This window comes from Cyprinodon tularosa, unplaced genomic scaffold, assembly GCF_016077235.1.
Source record: "Cyprinodon tularosa strain WSP-4 unplaced genomic scaffold, ASM1607723v1 ctg211, whole genome shotgun sequence".
Taxonomy (NCBI): Eukaryota; Metazoa; Chordata; class Actinopteri; order Cyprinodontiformes; family Cyprinodontidae; genus Cyprinodon; species Cyprinodon tularosa.
Window position 1 is genome coordinate 888,721 of NW_024038781.1, and position 22,204 is coordinate 910,924.

At 40.4% G+C, this 22,204-nt stretch overlaps 2 protein-coding genes across 3 annotated transcripts in view; one reads left to right on the forward strand and one right to left on the reverse strand.

The window, feature by feature from the left end:
- Positions 1–1,126: 1,126 nt before the first annotated feature.
- npat (nuclear protein, ataxia-telangiectasia locus) lies at positions 1,127–18,243 on the reverse strand. The gene is made up of 17 exons (XM_038285552.1): positions 18,041–18,243; positions 17,783–17,901; positions 17,627–17,687; positions 17,462–17,534; positions 17,333–17,373; positions 14,615–14,857; positions 14,396–14,471; positions 13,941–14,061; positions 13,162–13,253; positions 12,977–13,058; positions 12,770–12,866; positions 12,550–12,666; positions 8,905–10,164; positions 7,405–7,505; positions 7,211–7,304; positions 5,814–7,111; positions 1,127–1,648 (listed from the first exon to the last, which is right to left on the reverse strand). The coding sequence occupies exons 1-17, from the start codon at positions 18,075–18,077 to the stop codon at positions 1,568–1,570; spliced, it is 3,993 nt and encodes a 1,330-aa protein (XP_038141480.1). The 5' UTR covers positions 18,078–18,243; the 3' UTR covers positions 1,127–1,567.
- A 293-nt stretch (positions 18,244–18,536) lies between these two features.
- atm (ATM serine/threonine kinase) overlaps positions 18,537–22,204 on the forward strand; it is a 38,712-nt gene continuing 35,044 nt past the window's right edge. Inside the window, exons 1-5 of one of the 2 annotated variants that reach the window (XM_038285548.1) lie at positions 18,537–18,672; positions 19,548–19,649; positions 19,747–19,865; positions 20,115–20,260; positions 21,380–21,544. In XM_038285548.1, coding sequence (XP_038141476.1) covers positions 19,578–19,649; positions 19,747–19,865; positions 20,115–20,260; positions 21,380–21,544 — 502 coding nt within the window. In that variant the 5' untranslated portion in view covers positions 18,537–18,672; positions 19,548–19,577. Of the gene's footprint in view, positions 18,802–19,547; positions 19,650–19,746; positions 19,866–20,114; positions 20,261–21,379; positions 21,545–22,204 lie in introns of both variants that reach the window. The other variant, XM_038285549.1, reaches the window with a different exon arrangement.

Genomic DNA, 22,204 nt, shown 5'->3' on the forward strand with positions numbered 1-22,204 from the left:
ATCCTCTTCCTGTCCAATAAGAAGCTGCCAGATTTCAGAAGTAGGATTCTGTAACCATGGCAACGCAGTGCCGCGTCTGTTTGCCCCTAGAAGCTTTACTAACAGAGAGCCCCTGAGCTAATTATATTTTCAAATAAATGATATATGACAAAAATAATAAAAAATAAAAATATATTTATACACATTTATAAATAATATGGAAATAATGAAAAAAAAAATCTGAGATCTGAAGTTTTACATGTGCATATTTAAACAAATTTTAATTTACAAAGTAGGAAAACCGGCTATGGTGAGTCAGTTCGGTCTTCTTTACTCCCAGTAAAAGTTTATTCAGAGAGGTGAAACTGCTGGTGAAGACTCATAGCCTGATAAACCAGACTAAATGTGAGATAAAATGTGTAATTTAGTCTGGCCCAGATGAATGAGATATCAGAAGATTGTTGATGAGAACAACCCGTTGTTTTTCAAACCACGTCTGTGCCCACTGGCCGACGCTCTGACCAATGAGCGCAATTGACTGTGACATAGTAAGCGCGACAGGAAGCTGGTGGGGGAATGTAAACAGTAAATAAGTAATGTAAAACAGTAGTGTAAACAGTAGCCTGTCAGTAAAACGGCGAAAACATCCTTCTCAAAAAGGAATGAGCGTAGAGCCTCTTCCTGCTCACGTTTCAACGAAAACCCCAAGTCTAATCCTTCCAAAATTGATTCCAAACCTGATTCAAACAAGAATTGTTCAATAGTTGTTGCCATCTTTCATGTTGTGCTTTCTCCATCGTCGCGCAGCTTTGTCGTCACGCCCTCAAAACCCTGCCCACTTTGCATCGAGAAAACAGATTTCTGCGTTGTGATTGACCCGCCAGTTCTAGGGCCTAGATCAAGGCTAGACCACTCGCAGGCAAAAATTATTTTGGCTGCTGGCGGGTGGGGCTAGTTTACTAGGCTAGAAGACTCATGTATCAGAACAAAAAAAAAAAAAGGGTTGTTTTTTTTTAACTAGATGCAACTGTATTTTGTTTAAGCAAACACTGACAGTACTGCTGTACCATTGTATGTATAAAAAATATACATTTTGTGTGTACATTTGTTTTTCTATTACCTAGACTTTACAGAAGACAAAATTAGATGAAAAAAGCCCATTTATTTGTCTTTATTACTGGTACATACGTTTTTCAAACACGTACTTTGACAAACAAATTTGTCGCTCAGTGCTAACTGGATCAATGAAATTAGTCAAATATTGACCAAAGAAATATTTTGAGTTATCCAATAACAACAAGTATTAACTATGTAGAAGTGGCGCCCAAAATAACAAACTGCAAAGAAAGAAAAGTTGAAATTAAAACAATCAGATCCTAAATAGTGCAATGATTGCCTTGTTGCTTCACGAAATAAGATTTTACTCTTGATAACGAGGGAACAGTCAAACAGACGTTCCACAACACATGCGGTCCTAAGGCATGGATAGCAATAGGAACCATAAAAACAGTCTCAGCAGGTTGCTTGCTTCGTTTATGGACAGTAGCCCAGGTTGGTAGTGAACTCCATCCTCATCTTGTGCCAACTTTTACTCATCATAATGAAGAGAGGAAAGGAACTTATCCACGTCTAAATCGTCGGGGAAACACTCAATAAGTTTCTTCCTTTCCTGCAAAAAACAAAGAAAAAGAAAAATTGAGTTATAAAATGTATTTATAACCAAAATGGCACCAAATGGCATGGTGCAGCAATTTTTACAACACATAACCAGAAGTGGCTTGGCTGAAATTTTTTACCTTTTATTCATTAACTTCTTCTATTTAAAAACTTTAGACCATTCAGTTTACATTTATACTTTAATTTCAAGCCTTTTTCAATAGATAAATGACGCCAGACTGCTGTTTATAGAGATTTAAAACTATTTGTTTACTCGATCACCTATAATTTTACCAATACATTTCAGTCAAACCCAAAAGTTAACAAGAGAAGTTTTAAAGGGGACTAAATCGCTTAACGTAATTACATAAGGTTTATCCCTTTCCCTGCAGGCCAACTTGTGCATAACTTATAGGTATCTTATCAAGAACTTATCTCTAACGCATATCAACATATTTGACATGTTCCAGACGACCGCTGAACGTGCTTCTAACTTACAGCTACTGTACAGGTGCTGGTCATAAAATTAGAATATCATGAAAAAGTAGATTGATTTCAGTAATTCCATTTAAAAAGTGAAACTTGTATATTATATTCATACATTACATACAAACTCATATATTTCAGATGTTTATTTTGTTTAATTTTGATGATTACAAATGACAACAAATGAAAATCTCAAATTCATCATATCAGAAAATTAGAATATTACTGAAGACCAATAAAAACAAAGGATTTATAGAAATGTTGGCCAACTGAAAAGTATGAACATGAAAAGTATGAGCATGTACAGCACTCAGTATTTAGTTGGGCCTCCTTTGGCCTGTATTACTGCAGCAATGCGGCGTGGCATGGAGTCGATCAGTCTGTGGCACTGCTCAGGTGTTATGATAGCCCAGGTTGCTCTAATAGTGGCTTTTAGCTCTTCTGAATTGTTGGGTCTGGTGTATTGCATCTTCTTCTTCACAATACCCCATAGATTTTCTATGGGGTTAAGGTCAGGAGAGTTTGCTGGCCAATTAAGAACAGGGATACCATGGTCCTTCAACCAGGTACTGGTAGCTTTGGCACTGTGTGCAGGTGCCAAGTCCTGTTGGAAAATGAAATCTGCATCTCCAAAAAGTTGGTCAGCTGCAGGAAGCATGAAGTGCTCTAAAACTTCCTGGTATGTGGCTGCGTTGACCCTGGACCTCAGAAAACACAATGGACCAACACCAGCAGATGACATGGCACCCCAAACCATCACTGACTGTGGAAACTTTACACTGGACTTCAAGCAACGTGGATGAAGTGCCTCTCTTCTTTTCCTCCAGACTCTGGGACCTTGATTTCCAAAGGAAATGCAAAATTTACTTTCATCAGAGAACATGACTTTGGACCACTCACCAGCAGTCCAGTCCTGTTTCTCTTTAGCCCAGGCAAGACGCTTCTGACGCTGTCTGTGGTTCAAGAGTGGCTTGACACAAGGAATGCGACAGCAGAAACCCATGTCTTTCATACGTCTGTGTGTGGTGGTTCTTGAAGCACTCACTCCAGCTGCAGTCCACTCTTTATGAATCTCCCCCACATTTTTGAAGGGGTTTTGTTTCACAATCCTCTCCAGGGTGCGGTTATCTCTCTTGCTTGTACACTTTTTTCGACCACATCTTTTCCTTCCCTTCGCCTCTCTATTAATGTGCTTGGACACTGAGCTCTGTGAACAGCCAGCCTCTTTAGCGATGACCTTTTGTGTCTTGCCCTCCTTGTGCAAGGTGTCGATGGTCGTCTTTTGGACAACTGTCAAGTCAGCAGTCTTCCCCATGATTGTGTAGCCTATAGAACTAGACTGAAAGACCATTTAAAGGCTTTTGCAGGTGGTTTGAGTTAATTAGCTGATTAGAGTGTGGCACCAGGGGCCATCAATTTTGAACCTTTTCACAATATTCTAATTTTCTGATATGATGAATTTGAGATTTTCATTTGTTGTCATTTGTAATCATCAAAATTAAACAAAATAAACATCTGAAATATATGAGTTTGTATGTAATGTATGAATATAATATACAAGTTTCACTTTTTAAATGGAATTACTGAAATCAATCTACTTTTTCATGATATTCTAATTTTATGACCAGCACCTGTATACTGCCATATTGGCAGCATTTTGGTATAAAAGGGGGTTCACAGGAGGAATCCATCAGTTCCCCTCCCGACTTCCTCCCTATCATAGGGTGAGGGAGAAGGTGAGCGTGATGAATCCTCCCTGTGAATCCTCCCACGGCCATTGGAACAACCAACAATCTTTCTAGAAGACATGATGCTAAATGTGCTGCGACTGCAAACCCCTCTCTCTTTTTCTGCGCTTCCACCTCCGGGCACATCGGACACTGGCTTGTGCATCATTTCATGAGTATTTCTCTGCAGTGCGGTATGCATAAGTTAGGCTGCCATTGGACATACGCTCTGGACTCATCAGATTCTGGGAAGTCTGGCATACACTGTCTAAATCAGCAATTTATATGAAGTCCCAATAAATTCTTATTGGGACTTCCAATGCATTTTTGGTCATGATCTAGCCCTGCAGAACAATACTATTTTTAAGGGTAGATATTAAAAGTGCAATTAAATGATCAACTAAGATGTGTTTTACCGAACTTAATGGGACCCCTTCACCTGTGGTGAAGAAATTGAGAAACAACTAGCAGTAAGATATTTACCTGGAACACCAAGTTCAATAAACAATCTACAAATACAGCGATTTTTTTAAGGACCTGAGAAATTTGCTGGGCAGTAAAAGCACAAAAACCATTAGGAAAACCAAGGAAGCCACCACCGAGGTCAAGGATAAAGTCCTGGATCAGTTTAAAGGTGAAAAAAAAAAAAAACAGTTTGAAACTATCAATCAAAATCACATGGAGGAAAACACAGGAATAAAATATCATAAGCCATTGGGTCGCCATATTTAATCAGAAAAGCTTTGTTTGCAACAAGAAAGCTACAAATGTCACTTCATCCCAATCTAATGACGTGATCGGAACAAGTTTGGATGGATGTTGATTAGATTATAGATCAGGAATAAACACCGGAATGAGACTATATTTCCATTGAGCCCAATGTGATCAAAACATTCCCACTATAGTGTTTACATGATACATTTTTATTCTGATCGGACCTTTATTCCAAATCCTTGTCAGAGTAAACATTCCTACTGACCACTTCACAAGGGGGGGTACAACAAAAGGTGTCAATACTTCTAAGCATATTCACATAAAGTTAGTTGGAAGGGAAAAATTGCACCAGCAAAAGGAATAACTGTGGTCTTTAACGGAATGTTGAGCAAATTGGGCTGAGTGGGAAGTCAGAACATATGAAGCCACTACATACAGATATTGTCCTGAACCACGAACATCTCTTAAGGTCTTAAATGGGTTATGTAAAAAAAAGGGAAACCAGACCGCTGCTAAGGACTCCAAAGTATTTGTGACTGATAAAGTAGAATTTGAATTTCTATTTGGATATAAAGGTCCCAGAGTCTGGAGGAAGAGTTGAGCAACTTTTCTGGGGTTGATCCGCCATGTTTTCAGAAATTTGGACCATTTGATGCTTCCTTCAGCTGTCAAACTCTATAGGTACGCTGATTTGATTTTCCAGCAGGACCTAGTACCTGTCTACATTTTCAAAGGTGCCAAAAGCTGGTTTGATGATTACTGAGCGACTGTCATCTACAGCCCAGCAGATTGGCCTCAACTGATCCATAGAGAATCAAGAGACAAACAGACACCAGACCAAACACTGTAGATGATCTGAAAATCTCTATCAATGCTTCAATTATGCCTCAGTAGAACAATGGGCTGACTGCCTCACTGATCCAGTAATCCATTAAAGAAACCCTAACCTTGTATCAAGTGCCTAGAAAATAACAATTTTGAAGCCTGATTCCTAGAAAGTTGGCTATGAACCTGGATGATTGAGAATCTTCACCAGCATTTGAAGCCTGATATTCAGGCTCAAAAGATCCTATTGATTTTTTAACATTTAATACTTTCTGAGACAGTGAACCTAGGTTGTCATTATCTGTTATTTATCATTTCATCAGACTTGCATAATAAATCTATAAACCCCATAAGTTTCAGTTTCTGAAACAAGTGATGTTTTTCATAAATTGTTGTTAAAGGATGAAAATAAACCTCTCTACTCACTTTGTCCTTCTTGCTGCTGGGAGATCGCTTGCATTCTCTCTTGGCAGAAGGACTCTCTCTGGCTGGGGAGAGCTTGCGTTTTTTGCTCTTGGAGCTCGCTGGCGACTTCTCTCCTGCTTCCTCCTGCCGCAGGCTGTCTTTAAGCGGAGTGCCTGTCCTGGCGATGGCAGCGCGAGAAAGAATCATGAGGGTGTGTGCGGCCATGTTAATGCTGCTTTCGCTCCCAGCTTCGCTGGCAGGGCTACAGGTTGGCACATCTGGGGTGTTGGGAAGCAAAAGCTGCTTTGGAGTCCCCTCTGCGTTTTTAGCGTTTCTCGGACCGGAAGGAGTCCTCTGACAATCACCAGGAACTTCCTGGTTATGATCAGCCTCAGAAAGACTCAGCTCTGGAGTGCCGGCTCCAGCCTTTCTCAGCGGATTGGAGGGAGAGCTGAGGCCTCTGAGGTCTTGTAGCATCTCAGCAGCCTGTTTAGCCAGAGAACTAGTTTTTGACGCAGCCTTTCCAGGCTTGGCCTGTGCGACAGGTGGAGGGCTGAAGTCTCTGGATGCTGGGGAGGCCATTGTTGACTGTTGTTTCCTATCTTCCAGGCTACCTTTCATTTCATTCTCCTTGTTCGCTCTGACATTCACGCTGTCCTGGGAGGAAGACCTCTTCTCTGTTCGTGCTTCTCGTGATTTTGAAGAACTCTTCTCTCCGGCCTCTTTCCTGCTGATCTCTTCATTGTCCTTTCTGCTTCCTGATCTTAACAGGTCGGATGACGGCGACCTGGAGCTGCAACTTTCTTTAGCTTTTGATTCTTCGTCATTAGGCCCATGTGAACCCTCAAAAGATTTGGACACCTCCTTTGATTGTGACTTCTTCTCAGCGTCAGGCTGTGAGGAACTGTTTGCATTTTGAGGCTCTTGGTCATGAATGACAAGCATTTGTTTGCGAGGCGTCTTTTTAATAGAATCTCTCCGCTGCTTTTGTGAAGAAGCTGCGTGTTTCAGTAAGTTAACTCCACCCTGGGGGTCAGACGAACACCTCACAGTCTCCACCCTTCTCTTAGGTTTGCTGCCGCCTAAGATGGCGGGTTTTGTCCGACAGGCGGCTCCTCTATTATCTGACTCCTGGGTGGGTTGTGAGGTCTTTGGCGCAGCAGGTGTTGGGGTCCCAGTTGTTTTTGTAGCTTGAGATTGAACCTCTGATGCTGAAGATTCAAAACATAAAATCCTTTTATGACTGAATGTTTTGGTCAAATCCTTCTGGACTGAAGGTTGAGGCTGAAGAGCTGCAGCAGAAACTTTTTTCTCATTTCCTGGTATTCAGATAAAAAAAAACAAAAAAAAAACAATGAGATGCTGAAATTGAAGCATTTTTTTTATACCTCCAATCTGAACAGAAAGATGAAACTGACTTGATTTTGCAGCCGGTTTGGGGGCGGTGGTTGTTGGCTTGGGTTTGACCTTTTCTGTCGGCTGTACAGGTTTAGAGCTCTTAATGTCAACCATCTGTAAATGTATGTTGGGGGGCATTAATTCTTCTTAGGATGGATTTTTACAGTAAAAAGTAATAATTCTATAACAAAATAAATAAATAAATTCATGTTACCTGATTGGAAACAACACGGATGTTTCCAATTGGATTTTGTCCCAAGACAGAAACGGGAAACACAACAGGCTTTACGGGAGAGGGTAATATAAGCGCTGGTCCTGTGCAGAGAGAGAACACACACTGAGGTTCAGATCTGGATGAGGAGTCTGCATCCTGTGGTTGCTCCTTCCATTTACTGAGGCAGATAATCATACACAACTCAATAGTGTTTCCATCTTTCTGTTTTTCTGTTCAATAAAATGTTTAATACATTTACTATAAAAGTTTATAAAGAAAAATCACAAAATAAAATTTTGAATTGGAAAATGAAATTCAGGTTTAGCTCTTAATATAAATACTTTTATTAAAAAAGGCATTCATAAGAATTATTATTATTATATCTTTTTTTTAAAGGCTTTTGGCAGTTTTGCAGCTAAAAAACAGCTTTTTTGTGGTAGTAGAGACATAAATGTCTCTTTGGGTGGTAAATGTTGTAGAGTCCAAAACTAGATGGAACTAGAGCACAGATCTCTACCAAGCTGCAAATTTTGCCCCTTTAAAGAAATAGTACACCCAAAACATGATTAGCCTTCATTTTCTACTCACCCCCATGCTGAACAACACTCTGGAGTACTTTTTTGATATCTCAAATGCATCTGGAGATCTGGGAGGCTTCTTGCTGTCTGCTGACATTCAAATAATGGAGGTCTGTGGTGCCCGAGACAGAAAGGTCCATAAAAGTCCACAAAAAACGTGTCAATATTCCTCCATACTGCTCGTCCAATGTATTCCAAGTGTCCTGAGTGGGTAGCATCCAGAATTTACTCGAAACGAAGTCATTTAGAATGTTTTTAGAGCATAAACAGTAGTGTATAGGATTTCCTAAAAGCGTGCGCCTGCGAGCTCACGACGCTACGGAAACCGCGGCAGATCAAACCAGATGAAAGTGCGCATGAAGGCTAATCATGTTTTGGGTGTACTATTCCTTTAATGTAACTTACACCTATAGCTAAAACTCGCACATCTGGATCATTACCAAATGTTCTGCTCTCACCTTCATTTACTCTGCTTTCTTTTATGATCAGCAGATCGAGAATTGAAGCGAGGTATTGCTCACCTTTACTGTGTTTGCATTTTCAGTAAAATACCTCTAGATTCTCTGGTTGTGGGTGGAACTACTTGTTTACCAGATAATGTAAAAAAATCCTTATGAAAAAAAAACCCTGCAATCGTATTATGATCTAGATCACCAGAATTTTATGGATTGTTCTTTGGACTGAGGTGCAGCTTTGGTATAAAATTTCATTAAAATCCTTTTAGAACTTTTCAAGTTATCCTATGCACGGACAGACAGATAAACACAGGTATACTGGACTGAAAAAAAAAAAAAGTATCTTTTCAGGTTTAAATTTTTGTTTTAGTTTTCTGACAGTCTCCAGGTTAGAAAAGTAAAACAGACTATGTCCATTTTCCATGCTTTTATGCCCCCCTGCAGACAGACGAGGCTGCCAGTCTCACCTGCGGAGAAGCTCTGTGTGGCGACTCCATGCTGATTGGCGGGTAAAGGTTGTCCGTTTGGGACTCCAGCAGGAAGCAGCACAGGTCTGGCTTGGACATCTGGACTTGGAGCCACAAATATATAGCTGGGAGTGGATCCTTGGAGGCTGGGGTTGGAGCTGTCCACCGGGAGCTGAATGATGTAGCTCTGCTGCGCCTGAGACGTCGCTTTTATTGGAGATGTGTTTACTCCTCCGGCTTTACAGACAAGAGGGCTGGCGCACCCCTCTGACCTTTGGAGGCCACTCACTGCCTGTGCCACCTCGTCAAAGCTAGCCTTCGGAGTAGAGGAACAGCCCGGAGATTTTACAGGTGAAGAGAGGTAGATAGTGGGGATCTTTTCTTGGGAAATACTTGAAACTGCTTGATTTATGGCTGTGTCTCTGGAAGTATCTCCATCCTGGTTCTCGCTGAGGATAATCTTCAAAGACACGATGTTCGGTTCCCCCTGCTTACGAGGGGTAGACGGGTTGGTGGTAGGAGGACTCTGTGTTGCTGTAACACTAGAGGAGGAGGCAGGAGAGGTAGTTGTTGCAGGAGGAGCTGCAGATGTGGATGAAGCAGAAACAGGAGCAGCAGTAGAGGAAGCACATGGTGCAGAGGCCTGACACACTGCTACACCGTCTCCTCCAGAAACTAAAACCTCAGGCTGGCTGGGAGTCGCTGCAGCAGGGCTGTTAATCCGAACCGCCACAGTGGAAACAACCTCAGGCTGATCACCTGCAGCTGCTGGATCAGTTTGACTTTTTGATCCTTTGGCCTGGTGCTGCTGAGGGTTCCTGTCAACATCTGAGGCAGATCCGTCTTCACCGATGGAGGTTGGGTCTTTGGATGAGGGAACAGAGTCAGATTTACAAAGCACAACTGGGGTGGACGTGTTTTCCTTTGAGGGGGGTTCCAGAGAGGGGACAATGTCCACAGGAGGCGGCGGCGTGTTTAGAGGTTCATCAATATCCATCGATGTTGCGCTGCCGTTATCCGAGGGTTTCTGTCTCCTGGCGGAGCCTCCTGAAGCAGACGAGGGGCCTCTTTGCTCCCCTTGGCTTACTAGCAGCCTGGGCGAGCTGTTCTCGATTCTGGAAGCTCTGTCGCCAGAGTCCAAAAAGGTTTTCCTTAACACTGTTGGTGCTGGAGGCTTTCTGGTTTTACGCTCCTGTCCTGGTCTCCCTTTCAGCATTCCTGATGCTGCATCTGAAACCACCGCATCCTGATGAGCAGGAGCTGAAATAATAAGAAAACACACAAAAAGGGACGGTTAGCCATGTTCTCATTATGAGGCTTTCAGCAGGTCAGTAGCAGCAATACAAAGGTGCAGGGAGAAGAAATGTTTTTCATGCAACTCATTTCTTTTAATCATCGTGTTCAAAATATCTGACTCAGTGAACATTAACCATGTAATCATCGCAAAGCTCTGATATTCCTTAAAGGTATGATCCATCGGTTATATTTTAAAACATATGGAGACTCTAAAAAAACCTTCGCAATGAAGTGTGAAAATGTGGTGCTGGGTTTCACAAAAAATTGTTCATTCTTTAACTTTTCACATGTTTAAAGTTTGAGACACACTTTGACCCTGAAGACTCAGAAACCATAACTGATACTAGGGCTGTTAGACTGTTTGACTGTTAGCCAAAAGTCAAAGAGACTTTCTTTTTTTTTTCCTTCAAACTGCAGTTCCTGTGTTATTATCGAGATTTTCTTCAGTACTCAAGTTTGTTGCATAATCTGTACGGAATCCAGAATTCCTACCCGAAGATAAAATGAGGAAAAAAATAAACTCAACCTTTCCTATTAAACAGCCCCCATCTAAATCCTGACCATTTTCACAACTGTTACTAACTACCCATCACTACTGACCGCCAGAGGGCAGTGCTGAAAGCACTGAATGTTCCCTTGCAGCTTGAGTAACTATAGCAACAGAGTCACACTGGTGACCAATCAGAAGCTGTACATGCTGCTGTCATCCAGGGCTCTGCTTCCAACGGCTGCGTGGATCAAAAATGTCGCCACCGGGTCTGCTGTCGGACATTTCTCCACTCAGCAGCTCAGGTTTTGGTCTGCTCATACTGTGGATCCATGGGTGATTGCCACTTTAACCCCAGGCTACAGTGATGACATTGGGACTCCTTTTCACGCCGGGTCAAAATGACTTATCGACCTTGTGAAATTCCAGGTTCTGGACCAGGAGCTTTCTTTCCTCCTGACCAAAGTAGAGGCTGTAGACCCTCTGCAGAAAGCTGCATGCTACTATTCAATGTACTTTGTTGTGCCACAGAAAACAAGTGATTTTCAACCCATTTTGGAACTGAGGTGACTCGATCAGGTCCTAAAGGTCCTTCTATTCCACATGCTCACAACCTCAGTTTCTTCAGACAAGTGCCTCTCATGATACATGCCAGCTTCTTGCTAAAGGTTCATGGTTGAGCCTCAAGGCCAACTTGGCAAAGAGTTGCCTTGTTCCAACTCAGACATCCACTTTTCTCAGGATGCAGTTGGACTCCACAACCATGATGGCTCGCCCGTCTGTCCACAGGGTGGACACCATACTCAAGCTTGTCAGTTAATTCAGTCTGGACAGGTGGTTTCCCAATGTCACCTTCCAGCAGATGCAAGACAAACTGACTGCTTCCACTAGTGTCGATCCCTTGGGTTTGCCATTTCTGCGGCCCTTTCAAAGGTGGCTCAACAGCTTTCCTCTGGATGCCATGCTGCACAGGCATTGCAGGCTCTCAGTGATGTGGACGTGTCTTCATGCACTGGCTCTAGAGAGCAGGCATGCTCAAAGTCGGTCCTCGAGGGACACTCTTCTGCTGGTTTTAGAGGTTTCCCTGCTTCAGCACAGCTGATTTGCATTGATAGCGGATTAACAGGCTTTTGTTGAACTGCAATCATCAGAGTCGGCTGTGCGGAAGTAGGGAAACCTTTAAAACCTGCAGGGCGGCGGCCCTCAAGTACCAACTTACAGCAGGCTTGCTATAGAGGGTTTTGCGAGGATGGCGACAAACTGCAGCTGGTGTCTCCGTTATGGCCACCGCGACGTGGTTTCCATATGTGCTGCAGCATCATGGGTTTCTCCAAGTATAGTCACCAGGTTCTACAACGTCAACATGGCTGCCCCTCATCCCCTGGGCAAGGTTATGAAGTTTGACTGGGCCCTTTCAGTGAGGTATGTGGTCCTTGAGAGGGAACATAGTTGGTAATAGTCATTCAATTCTTTCAGCACCACCGTATGGCGGACAGTAGGGATGAAATCGAATGAAAGTTACATCTTTAACAATCTTTCTATGAATCCCGGATGACCCGCCCCCCCCCCCCCCCCCCCCCCCCCCCCGTAGGAAGCTGTAGGAAGGATAGTTTCCTTCTCTAACCCAATTAAAGGTTACCTTTCAGATTTGGGATTGCATTTCTTTTCATTGCAATTAAATTGAAAATACAATTATACCCTTATGGATACTGACAATCATCCTAAACAGAATGCTAACTTGAAACCTTAAAACATTTTCCAGGATAACAGCTCTGCAGGCATTTTTTTTTACTTGTACTTCCCATGATCACATTGTCAAGCAATGGAACTTGTTTATTTCTACATTACAATTAATTAAATACCTGGATCAGTATTTTGAAGGACCTGAACAGCAGCAGAGGGTCCGACTGTCTCATTCTCTACTGCGCTGCAGGTATTACCGGACTCCCCTGCATCTCCATCTGCATTTTTATTTTTATCTGTAAAAAAAAAAAAATGAAACAATTTTTAAATTGACTTCCATAGAGTTTTTGATTGATAAAAAAAAAAAAAAAAACATAAAAGAAAGCATCTGATAGTTACGGTAATCGAAGAGCTCAAAGAGGGCCTGAAAAGCCGGGTCGGACTCTGTTTGCTCCAAAATGTCATGGATGGCATCATCACTCATATGGATTTCTCCCTGATAACAATATCATGAAGGAAATTAACCAAAACAACACGAATATGGATTTACTAACAAGAACAGGCACAAAACACATTTGATTTATTTCAAATAGATTATTTTAGCACCTCTAATCCTAGAATCTCATCTATAGATTGGTCTTGCTCCACTGCGCTGGAAGAGGACTTGCAGGTTTGGGGTACTGCGTCACTGGATCAGGAATAATAAAAAGACCCAGTTAATGTGGTATAATCTGGAGAGGTTCTGCCCACGATCAGCTTCTACAAAACCTAAAAACAGGTTCTCATCTTACCTGCCGAGGATTTTGTTGATGTTTTCAGCAAGCTTCTCTTGAAGCGACCTGTCCCCCAATATCTTGTCGCGAGCATTTTGTATCACAAGTTGCTGTGAAGATATAGATGAACAGAATAGTTAGACAGTGTGTCTATGGAAACAAATAACCAAACATATAGAAAGCAAAAATTCGCCCGCAGATAGTTCGACTTTGACAAACTTTTTTTGTCATTTTGTGTACACACTCTTTGTTCACAAAATGACATTTAATTTTATCCAACTCTCATGACATTTCCATTTCTTAAAGTGCAGCAGTAATAATTCAACTGGGTTACACTTTATATAGGCAGGAAGGCAAGAAGAAAGGACAAGATGGAAGGGACGCAAGAAATGAATGGAGGCAGGACACAGGAAAGGATGAGAAGAAGGATAGAAGGCAAGAAAGGGCATAAGAGGGAAACAAAAGGACGGATATGAAAATGGCTGAAGAAAGGACAGGAAGTGCAAAGAAGAGATTAAGAATAAAAGGCAAGAAAAGAGAATTAAACATTTTAATTACGTAACAGGGAGTAAAGTCTAAAAACACAACATTTTCCCCCCATTTTTAACAATTGTCCAGATTCAAAAATACTACAAAAATTAAATTTTACAGAAACTGCCAGAGCAAGAACTTCACGTGTAAAGACACATTGCTTACAATCTGAAAAAAATTTTTCTTCATGAAAAAATCCCCCCCCAAAAGATTCATTTGGTAATAATACTTGGAAAAAAAAAAAAAAAAAACAAGTATAAACTTACTGGGAAGTTCTCATTGACGACCTCCTCAGGCTGTGCATCAGCAGGTTGACTACTGGCAGTCACTGCAGCTTTGCTGGGACCACCCGACCCGCTTGCACCTCCTCTCTTCCTGGGAGTGTCCCTGAAAGCAGACGAAAGGTTAATTAAAGGGAAGGATGCAGATAATCTATCTATGCAGATAATTGGCTTGGATCACATAAGGTGTAACAACAAAACAGAGCAGGGGACTAAATGGAAACCTGCCATATACATCAAAACTGGTGAAAACTGCAGTAACTGTTCACCTTGTGACAAATATTAAAATAAGCGAGGTTCTTGCTACGGTTCTTTTTTTTTGATAATATTACCCTTATTCCAACCCTCCTCTGTCGCCTTTCTGTTTGTTACAGCAATAGATTCCCAATTTACCCACCTTAACAGTATTTTTTTTTTTTATGCCGTGTTGCCTTCCTTACCATTTCCTTCGACCAGGAGAGACTGGGCCTGAAGTGAGCCGATGCTCTGTGACAACTACTTGTATGGGTGAATCTCCTGTGAAATAACAATAAAATGTTCTTCGATCCATTAAAGCTGCTGATGTAAAATCAACAGCAAAGTTTGACTCGAACAGAGCATTTTAAAATGAAAGTGCACAATTTGTTTCAACGCCCCAACAAAGCTGCCAAAATACTTACGGGGTGTATTGAGTAACCGGCTGCCATCTTGGACCGGCTGCTGTGCCCCACTGCTTGGTGCTGGTCGGCTCAGAGGGCTGCTGTAGCTCACAGGAGTGGAGTGGCCCAGCATGCAGTGGGAAGTGTGCGCAGGGCCGATGAAGGAGCTGGTTTCAGAAACAGAGGAGCAGAGCACACTGCTCGAAGATGTCACAGTGAGAACCTGCTGCCTCGCCATGTTTGCCAACCCGATGCGTGAACGTGCTGCAAAGAACAGAGGCGGGCGAGTGAACACAGATGTTGACGGGACACAATATGCTGCATACAGCATGCTGCTAGTGCACGGATGCTACAGTCATACACTGACAGTTGACTTTTACCGTTGAGCCTAAAGTTTTCAAACTCAATAAATAGGACAACATGTGATTTACACACTGCTTAGAAATATAAAAACAACCTGTGTCTTTTTTCCCTAAATCAACCTCATCACTCTATGAATCCATGAGTCATGCAATAAAGTACTACTTGAAAAACAAAACAAAAACATATTGGTATTTAACCATTAATTAGATTCCCCTCCACACACACAAATTTATAAATCAATAATTTCAGATTTGGATTGTGTGATAATCAAACTTTCAATTTCAATGTTGGTTCTTACTGATACAAAGAAAAACCTGACAGATTATTGTTAAAATATTTATGCTAGAGTGAAAGTAGAAAACCTTTTTTTCTAACTCAAAAAAAGATTAAAGGAGAAGTTCGGTTTTTTACACTTTAAGCCCATTTTCTGTAGTGTCCAGGATGAAATCGAATGATCGACACCAAAAGTTTGACAATTGCTCCTGTCTCTGCTTTTTGGCTCATTTAGAATCACCCCCTGGCTGCTTTAGAATGGCTTGCATAGAGCATGTCCGATAATGTCCTTAAAACAACCTTAAACGTTCTTTTTTTTTTAAATATGCTACTCACCGGGTCGTCAGCGCTGTTCAATGACGTTCCAAAAAAAGTTTCGTGAAGAAAAACCGTTCCTGTCTTGTTTTATTTAGCATTTTGTAAATCCCATTGAGTTCTGTAGGAATAGTCAATATTCCCCTGCCACCGGAAACGGAAATGGGGCCTGTATACACAGTTGTAGTCTTTTCGCTTCATTCTGTGTACTCCGACGTCGAGGTGCTAACGTCTCTGTTAAACACTTTAAAAACTCTGATAATGGAATACGAAAGGTGGATTCTTGATTCTCGACGTCGGTTTTGCTCTATATAAAAAATTTAACTTGCATTTCTTAAAATAGCAATTTTAAGAAAGCCATAACGTTCCATTCTACTTTATCTAAACTGACCCAAGTTTGCAATAAACTAATGAAGAATACATGAATCTGCTAAAAGCAGGAGATGAGATTCTGACATGTTAAAAATATGTAAAGAGTCTAATAAAACAATAAATTTACGTTTATCTGGAGGAACTCGTCAAGCATCTTATAATAAGCAATCTTTCCTCAGGGACACGATTTTGCCAAAATTCAAAATTTAGATTGCGATTCTATTTGGATTTTCCTTTGCACTAAACCCTAGTTTATAGATGATTCACCCAGGATTTCAGTTTTTGAAAGCTTGCTTGCCCAGATTCCATTGTTATAGTATTTTACTAACCACTGTGTGAAAAACTGCTTACTTCTACTTGGGTGCATAGATCTTTGTGTTAGCTAATAATAATATAATAATTAAACTATTAATCTCACACTGAAGAGTTTTATCTCTGCATTTAACCCATCCCCTTGGGGAGCAGCTCCCCAGGTGCCATTGTGCGGCACCCGGGGAGCAGTGTGGGGTTCAGGGCCTTGCTAAGAGACCCCAAGTGGGTGTGGGGAACGAACCAGATACTTTTAACCTTCTCAGAGCACAAGCGTACTGCTCTAACCAATAGGCCAACACTCCTCCCAGCTACAATTTTCTCTAGCTTTCTGTGTGGCAACAAACCCATTTAAAGCTTTTTACCACCACCTAAAAGGCTGGAGAGAGGAACTTAGTGTCTTACTCCTTTTAAATATAGCGTGATTAAAAATCAGCGTCTTTCCAGTTTTTAAATTTGCATTTTGTTAAATTGAGAATAATACTGCAAATGCAATTAATTGCCCAGCCCTAGTGGTTAATGGTCAACACCATTAATGCAAGGGAAGCTTATTAATCTATTCACCATCCTTGATTTTATGTACCTAAAAATATTTTTTTCAAGCAGACTTTTCTGCAAACATAAGAAAAGCTTGGACTTCTTTCAGCCGGCTGACCAGGACTGCACAATACCAGTAAGAGAACAGGCAGTCCCTTATTTTATATTCTCATTAAAGGGGCTTGAATTTTAGGAACAATATGAAGTTATGTTTGGAAACATAACTAATTAAAACCTCAATATTCCCAGAAAGCAGATAACAGGGAGTGGCGGCCTAGTGGTTAGGGCATAGAGCTTGGAATCCTTAGGTTCTGAGTTCGAACCTCACTCCCACAGACTGTCACTTTGGGTCCCTGAGCAAGACTCTTAACCACACACTGCTCCCCTGGCACCCAAAAATAGCAGCCCACTGCTCCCCAAGAGGATGGGTTAAATGCAAGGAGTACATTGTTCTGCACTTGTGACAGTGTAATGACAATAAAAATAAAAAAAAGCTGGAAAACAAATCTATGTTTACTCTGTATTATTGAACATAAAAAGAGACAATGAGATTAAAACAATCGAACGTACTTCTCTGACTTGAAGAAATAGCAGGAGAATTCTGCAAAGACCTAAGAAAAACAACACATGTATATTAAATCACTAAAATGCACTTCAAAACATTAAAAGACCTAAAAATGTCAATCTTTCTGTCATTACTTGATTTGGTTGATGGTAAAATCTAGCTTTTTCCATAATGATGTCATCACAAGAGGAACTTCATGTCTGGACTCTTAAAAAAAAGATAATAAGACAGTTATTAGCATCTGGTTAAAGATGGCACATAAATACAAAGGTGTTTTTAAACATGAAAGTGAATTTTACCTTTCGATTTAGCAGCCACATACTCGTTCAAGATGGCTGTTAGTCCCTTCCCAAAAATAGACTGTGAATGAGTGAAAAGACAGTTGCTTAATAGCTTATCATGACAATAATCTGGGATTAAATGGCAGGAAAATCTGTGTGGTTCCTCAGACTTACAAAAACACAAGCAGGGATGGTGCCATCCCCTGTGGTGTGCTCGGCATACTCCTTCAGGTTCGGGCTCTCATGGATGAAGGCTCGGCTTGTAGCAGGCAGCCCCTCTTCCTGAAGATACCCTATAGGAAAATGAACAAAAAACGTTTTAAAAAAAGCTCTCACTCATAGATAAACAACTGTGTCCAAAGCTGCCTTGTTCCCATTCCATTATGGCTGCTAGCTAACGCTAGAGCAGCTGTAGCTTTATGTTCGGCTTACCCAAAACAAGCCGAGCGACGTCAGAAGGAAGTAACATGACAACCGATTAATTAAACTAAAAAAAAAGGTTATTAAACAACTACATATTCAAATAAATGCTAATAAAAGTCGCCGCGTATCCCGACATTAAAATACGTGTTTTTTTGTGATATTATGAAGGCGACATCCTGACAAGACTCCTGCTTTCTCAAACGGCGGGGAACTCAACCACCCGGAAGTAGCAACTTAACGTGTCGCTTGGATTTCTGGGACTTGTTGTCCATTCTTAATGTTTAAACGTCCAAATATACATTAATATTCCATGTGAACATACATATATCTGATGTTTTGGGAGTTAATGCAATACTTAGATTAATGAGGGACCTTTTGTTACTTAAAGCAATTATTTTATTTTATTTAACTTAAAAAATCCAAACGGAAGAACTCATTTCCCTTTTTATTACAACCAGGATGTGAAAGGAACTTTTTCCCGGGGCGGGAATATTCCTACGTAAGCTGCGTAAAATTGTGCGCAAGTTAAGATGCGCGTGAAAAATGGTAAACTAGTATCGGGATGGACTGTAAAACCTCCTGTAACTTCTGCACTTGATCGAATAACAGCTTGGAGAGTAGAATCAGTGCAGATCAATGAGGTCAGTAAGCTTTATGAGAGAATCAAAGTTTGTAAATGGAGATTTGTGAATCAGCTTCGCAGCTAGTTTCGATTACCCTTTCCCTGCAGGCATGGTCAAATTATATTTGTTGTGATTTTGTTTCAGGAGGTATGTGAATTCAAACATTGATTACTTTGTCATACGTGTTTTAGAGAGGAATGCTGACAGCTGCGATGATATAAACTGTTTTATGGTTTTTCTCACTGTTAAAAAAGAAATAGCACAACGGATTGCACCAGTTTACCACAGATTTGTTGATTTCTTGCACAAAGTGACAAACCAAAACTTTGGTCTATGTTTTATTTATTGATGGGGATTGACATATGTAAACATCTCATACTTTCTTAATGATTTTAACCTAGAGAGACAGTTGTAATAAAAATGAATCAAGTGAATTTGTGAGGACTATTTATTTGGGTGCAATATTAGGATATAAATATCTTAGACAATGAGTTTATTTTTTAATATAACAGCTGTTTTATTAAATTTAAATATGGCTGACAAAAGAAGAATGGTTTCAAGAGCTGTTCCCATGCAAAGCAATCATTTTGTTCTTCTAATTAAGTCAGAGTCAGTGTGATAAAAGCATCTCTAAACTAATCATAAGACTACTCACCTGTTAGTTGGTTAGATTTCTAAAGTTTTCCTTGTGCTGCTTCAGAGGACACACTTACCTGTAGTTTGCATTGATGCTTGCTTAGATTTGCTGGTTCCTCCTCTTCTCTGTTTCTAAGGAAATTGGTCAAAACACAGCAACCTGCCCAGATGTTGTCTGTTTACATTGCACATGTGTGACTTTGGCCTTATAGTGTATTAGCAGTAATCCTGTTGCTACTGTTGATCCTTCCTTGCAGGTGCAGCGGCCTATGTAAACTAACGACACAATGAGTCTAGTTCTTCATGATCTCCTGGCTTGCTGCAGAGGGTTGGAAAATGACAAGGCTACAGAGAGGAAGGTAAAGGAGCTAAGAATAAAATAAAATTTAATTATATGTAAATTTTTTTTGTACATAGCATCTATCGCTTTTTTTGTTCCCTAATTTTTGCAACCAGAAAGAAACTGAGCGCTTCAGAAGACTCATTCGATCTAAAGAGGTCATTCAGGAATTGGATCGCACCTCTGGGGCTAAAGCTAAAGGCTCCGGTCAGCTCACATGGGATGCTGTTTTCAGGTACGTCTCCACAGATATTATAAGTGGGTGTCTGTGTCAGATAAATTCTTATTACTGGGATTTATAATATATTTTATTTTCCTTGCCACACTAATTTTGCTTCTCTTTTTTGTCTAATATTCTTCATCTAAGAAATTCTAGTTGTTTAAATTGTATAATCATTCCACTTTTATTCCCTTTTTACTTATTCTACTTTTGCAAAATGCCTTTGAAAAGAAAAGCTCAATCCTGTCTTTTCCTCCTATTCAGGTTTCTGCAGCGTTTTGTCCAGAAGGAGACTGAGAGCATGCAGTCGAGTAAATCCAATGTCACAGCGACTACAATGGCAACACGGCAGAAGAAGATGGCTGAAACGTGCAGCTTGGTCAAATTTTTCATTAGATATGCAAACAAACGTAAGGGCAAAGTCCGCATATAGTCCAGCCGTAAAATGAATTGTTGTGTTTCAGTTAGATAAATTGATCTTCGTGGAAAAGCCCTGATTAAAACAAAACGTGTTGCCTAACTTAGCTTCCAAACATCACTTCAAGTTCTCCTCACTTTTAATTGTGTTTCAACCACAAAATTCAGTGTATCATAAATACGTTCTGCTAAAAGGGAAACCTGTGCACTCATCTAAAGTCTTTTGGAGCGTCTAACAGGTTTTCTTACAGGAGTAGGGTTGGTTTTCTTCCACGTGTTGATGGGTAGAAATTAACTAAAGGCAAAAAGTTTAGGGCTTTTTTTTTTAAAGCCTGAACACAACAGTTGCGTACAACTTTTTAATCTCAGATCCGATTTCATTCTGTCACACTGCGTACAGAGAGGAACTAACTAGGTAGGGTGGGCAGGTCTGCGCAGATTTTTTTCACTTCTGTCTCTGTGCTATACGCAAAATAAAACCATTTGCCACATTTGACTTGGACAAATTATGAAAAGTTATAGAAAAGTAAAATAACCATCATCGCATTCTATAAATCAAAGCCCGGCTTGAAAAGTCTGTGCAGCCTCTCAAACCAGATCAGCTAGAAATTGTTTATATGTCAATATTAAAAACATAATAAGATCTATGTCTAAAGAAAAGAAAAACACAGCAATAAACACTGTGGGATGGTTTATTTGTTTTTTTGTTTGTTTGTGAGGTTCAAAGAGGATGACTATTTTACTAGACCTGTTTTTTCTACTCCGGAAGTTTTTTTTTTTTTTTTTTTTATTAAGTGCGGTTTCTGTCCCTCCTTGCTTTTGCACGGCTCAAAGAGGATCACTACTTTATCCGTTTTCTGTCCTTCTGAACTCCTATCGTGGGTGAAGTATTCTTTTTTTATGTTTTTAATGTTTCATTGATAGATTTTCTATCGGATCGGACGCAAAACAGAGATGCTATGTATGGGTCATTAAACATCTGATGATGTTCTGACTAGTTCTAAGAAAAAAAAAAGTGTTTTTCTTTGCTAAACTAAAACTTTAGGAATGTAAAGCTAAAATCTTTGAAAATACAAAGTTGATTGCGGTTCCAGGGTATCTTTGTTCTGCAGGGGGACCAAGGCTGAAATGCAGCGAACTTCTGAAACACGTCATGGAGGTGCTGCAGAGTTCATTCTGCTGCTCAGCATATGGAGAGAATTACAGCAGCCTCCTTTTAAAGGACATCCTTTCTGTCCGCAAGTACTGGTGCGACGTCACTCGGCAGCAGTGGCAGAGTGAGTATCTAACTGGCTTAAAGGTGTGAAAAATGAATCTGGTTTATTTGGAAACTTGAACGGTTTCCATATCGAAACATCAAGTTCAAAAATTTTCACTGTTTAGTATAACAACGATTCTTTACTTTCCACCTGATGATAGACTCTACTTTCCTTCCTCACACCTACAACCATTTTGCTATTCTGTTTTCTACAAGGCCGTAATGTTCACATGCTCTCCTGACTGTTACTATTGTGACAACTGTTTCCATGCATCTTACACTACTCACCTTGACTGAATATTGATTTGCACTGCCGACTGTTTATATTTGCACTGCCGACTGTTTATTCACAGTACCAATTGTTTACATATACATCTGCAATAACGTACTTTAACTGTAATACGCAATTACCTTTCACGGCACTTTATTTTGGAAAGCTTCTGTCCAAACTTTATTCATTCATTTATATAAAAATCCATCTGTATATATGCTATTGTACATAACTGCAAAAACCTTTTTTATAGTATTATCCACCTGTATAATATATTCAGCAATTATCCAGCTGTAAATTTAGTTCACAACACTAGTTATCTATATACTATATTCATCTATTTGTAAGATTCTGTTTATAATGGTATTCATTTCTATACTTATTCAGTAGAAACCCATGTCCTGTATT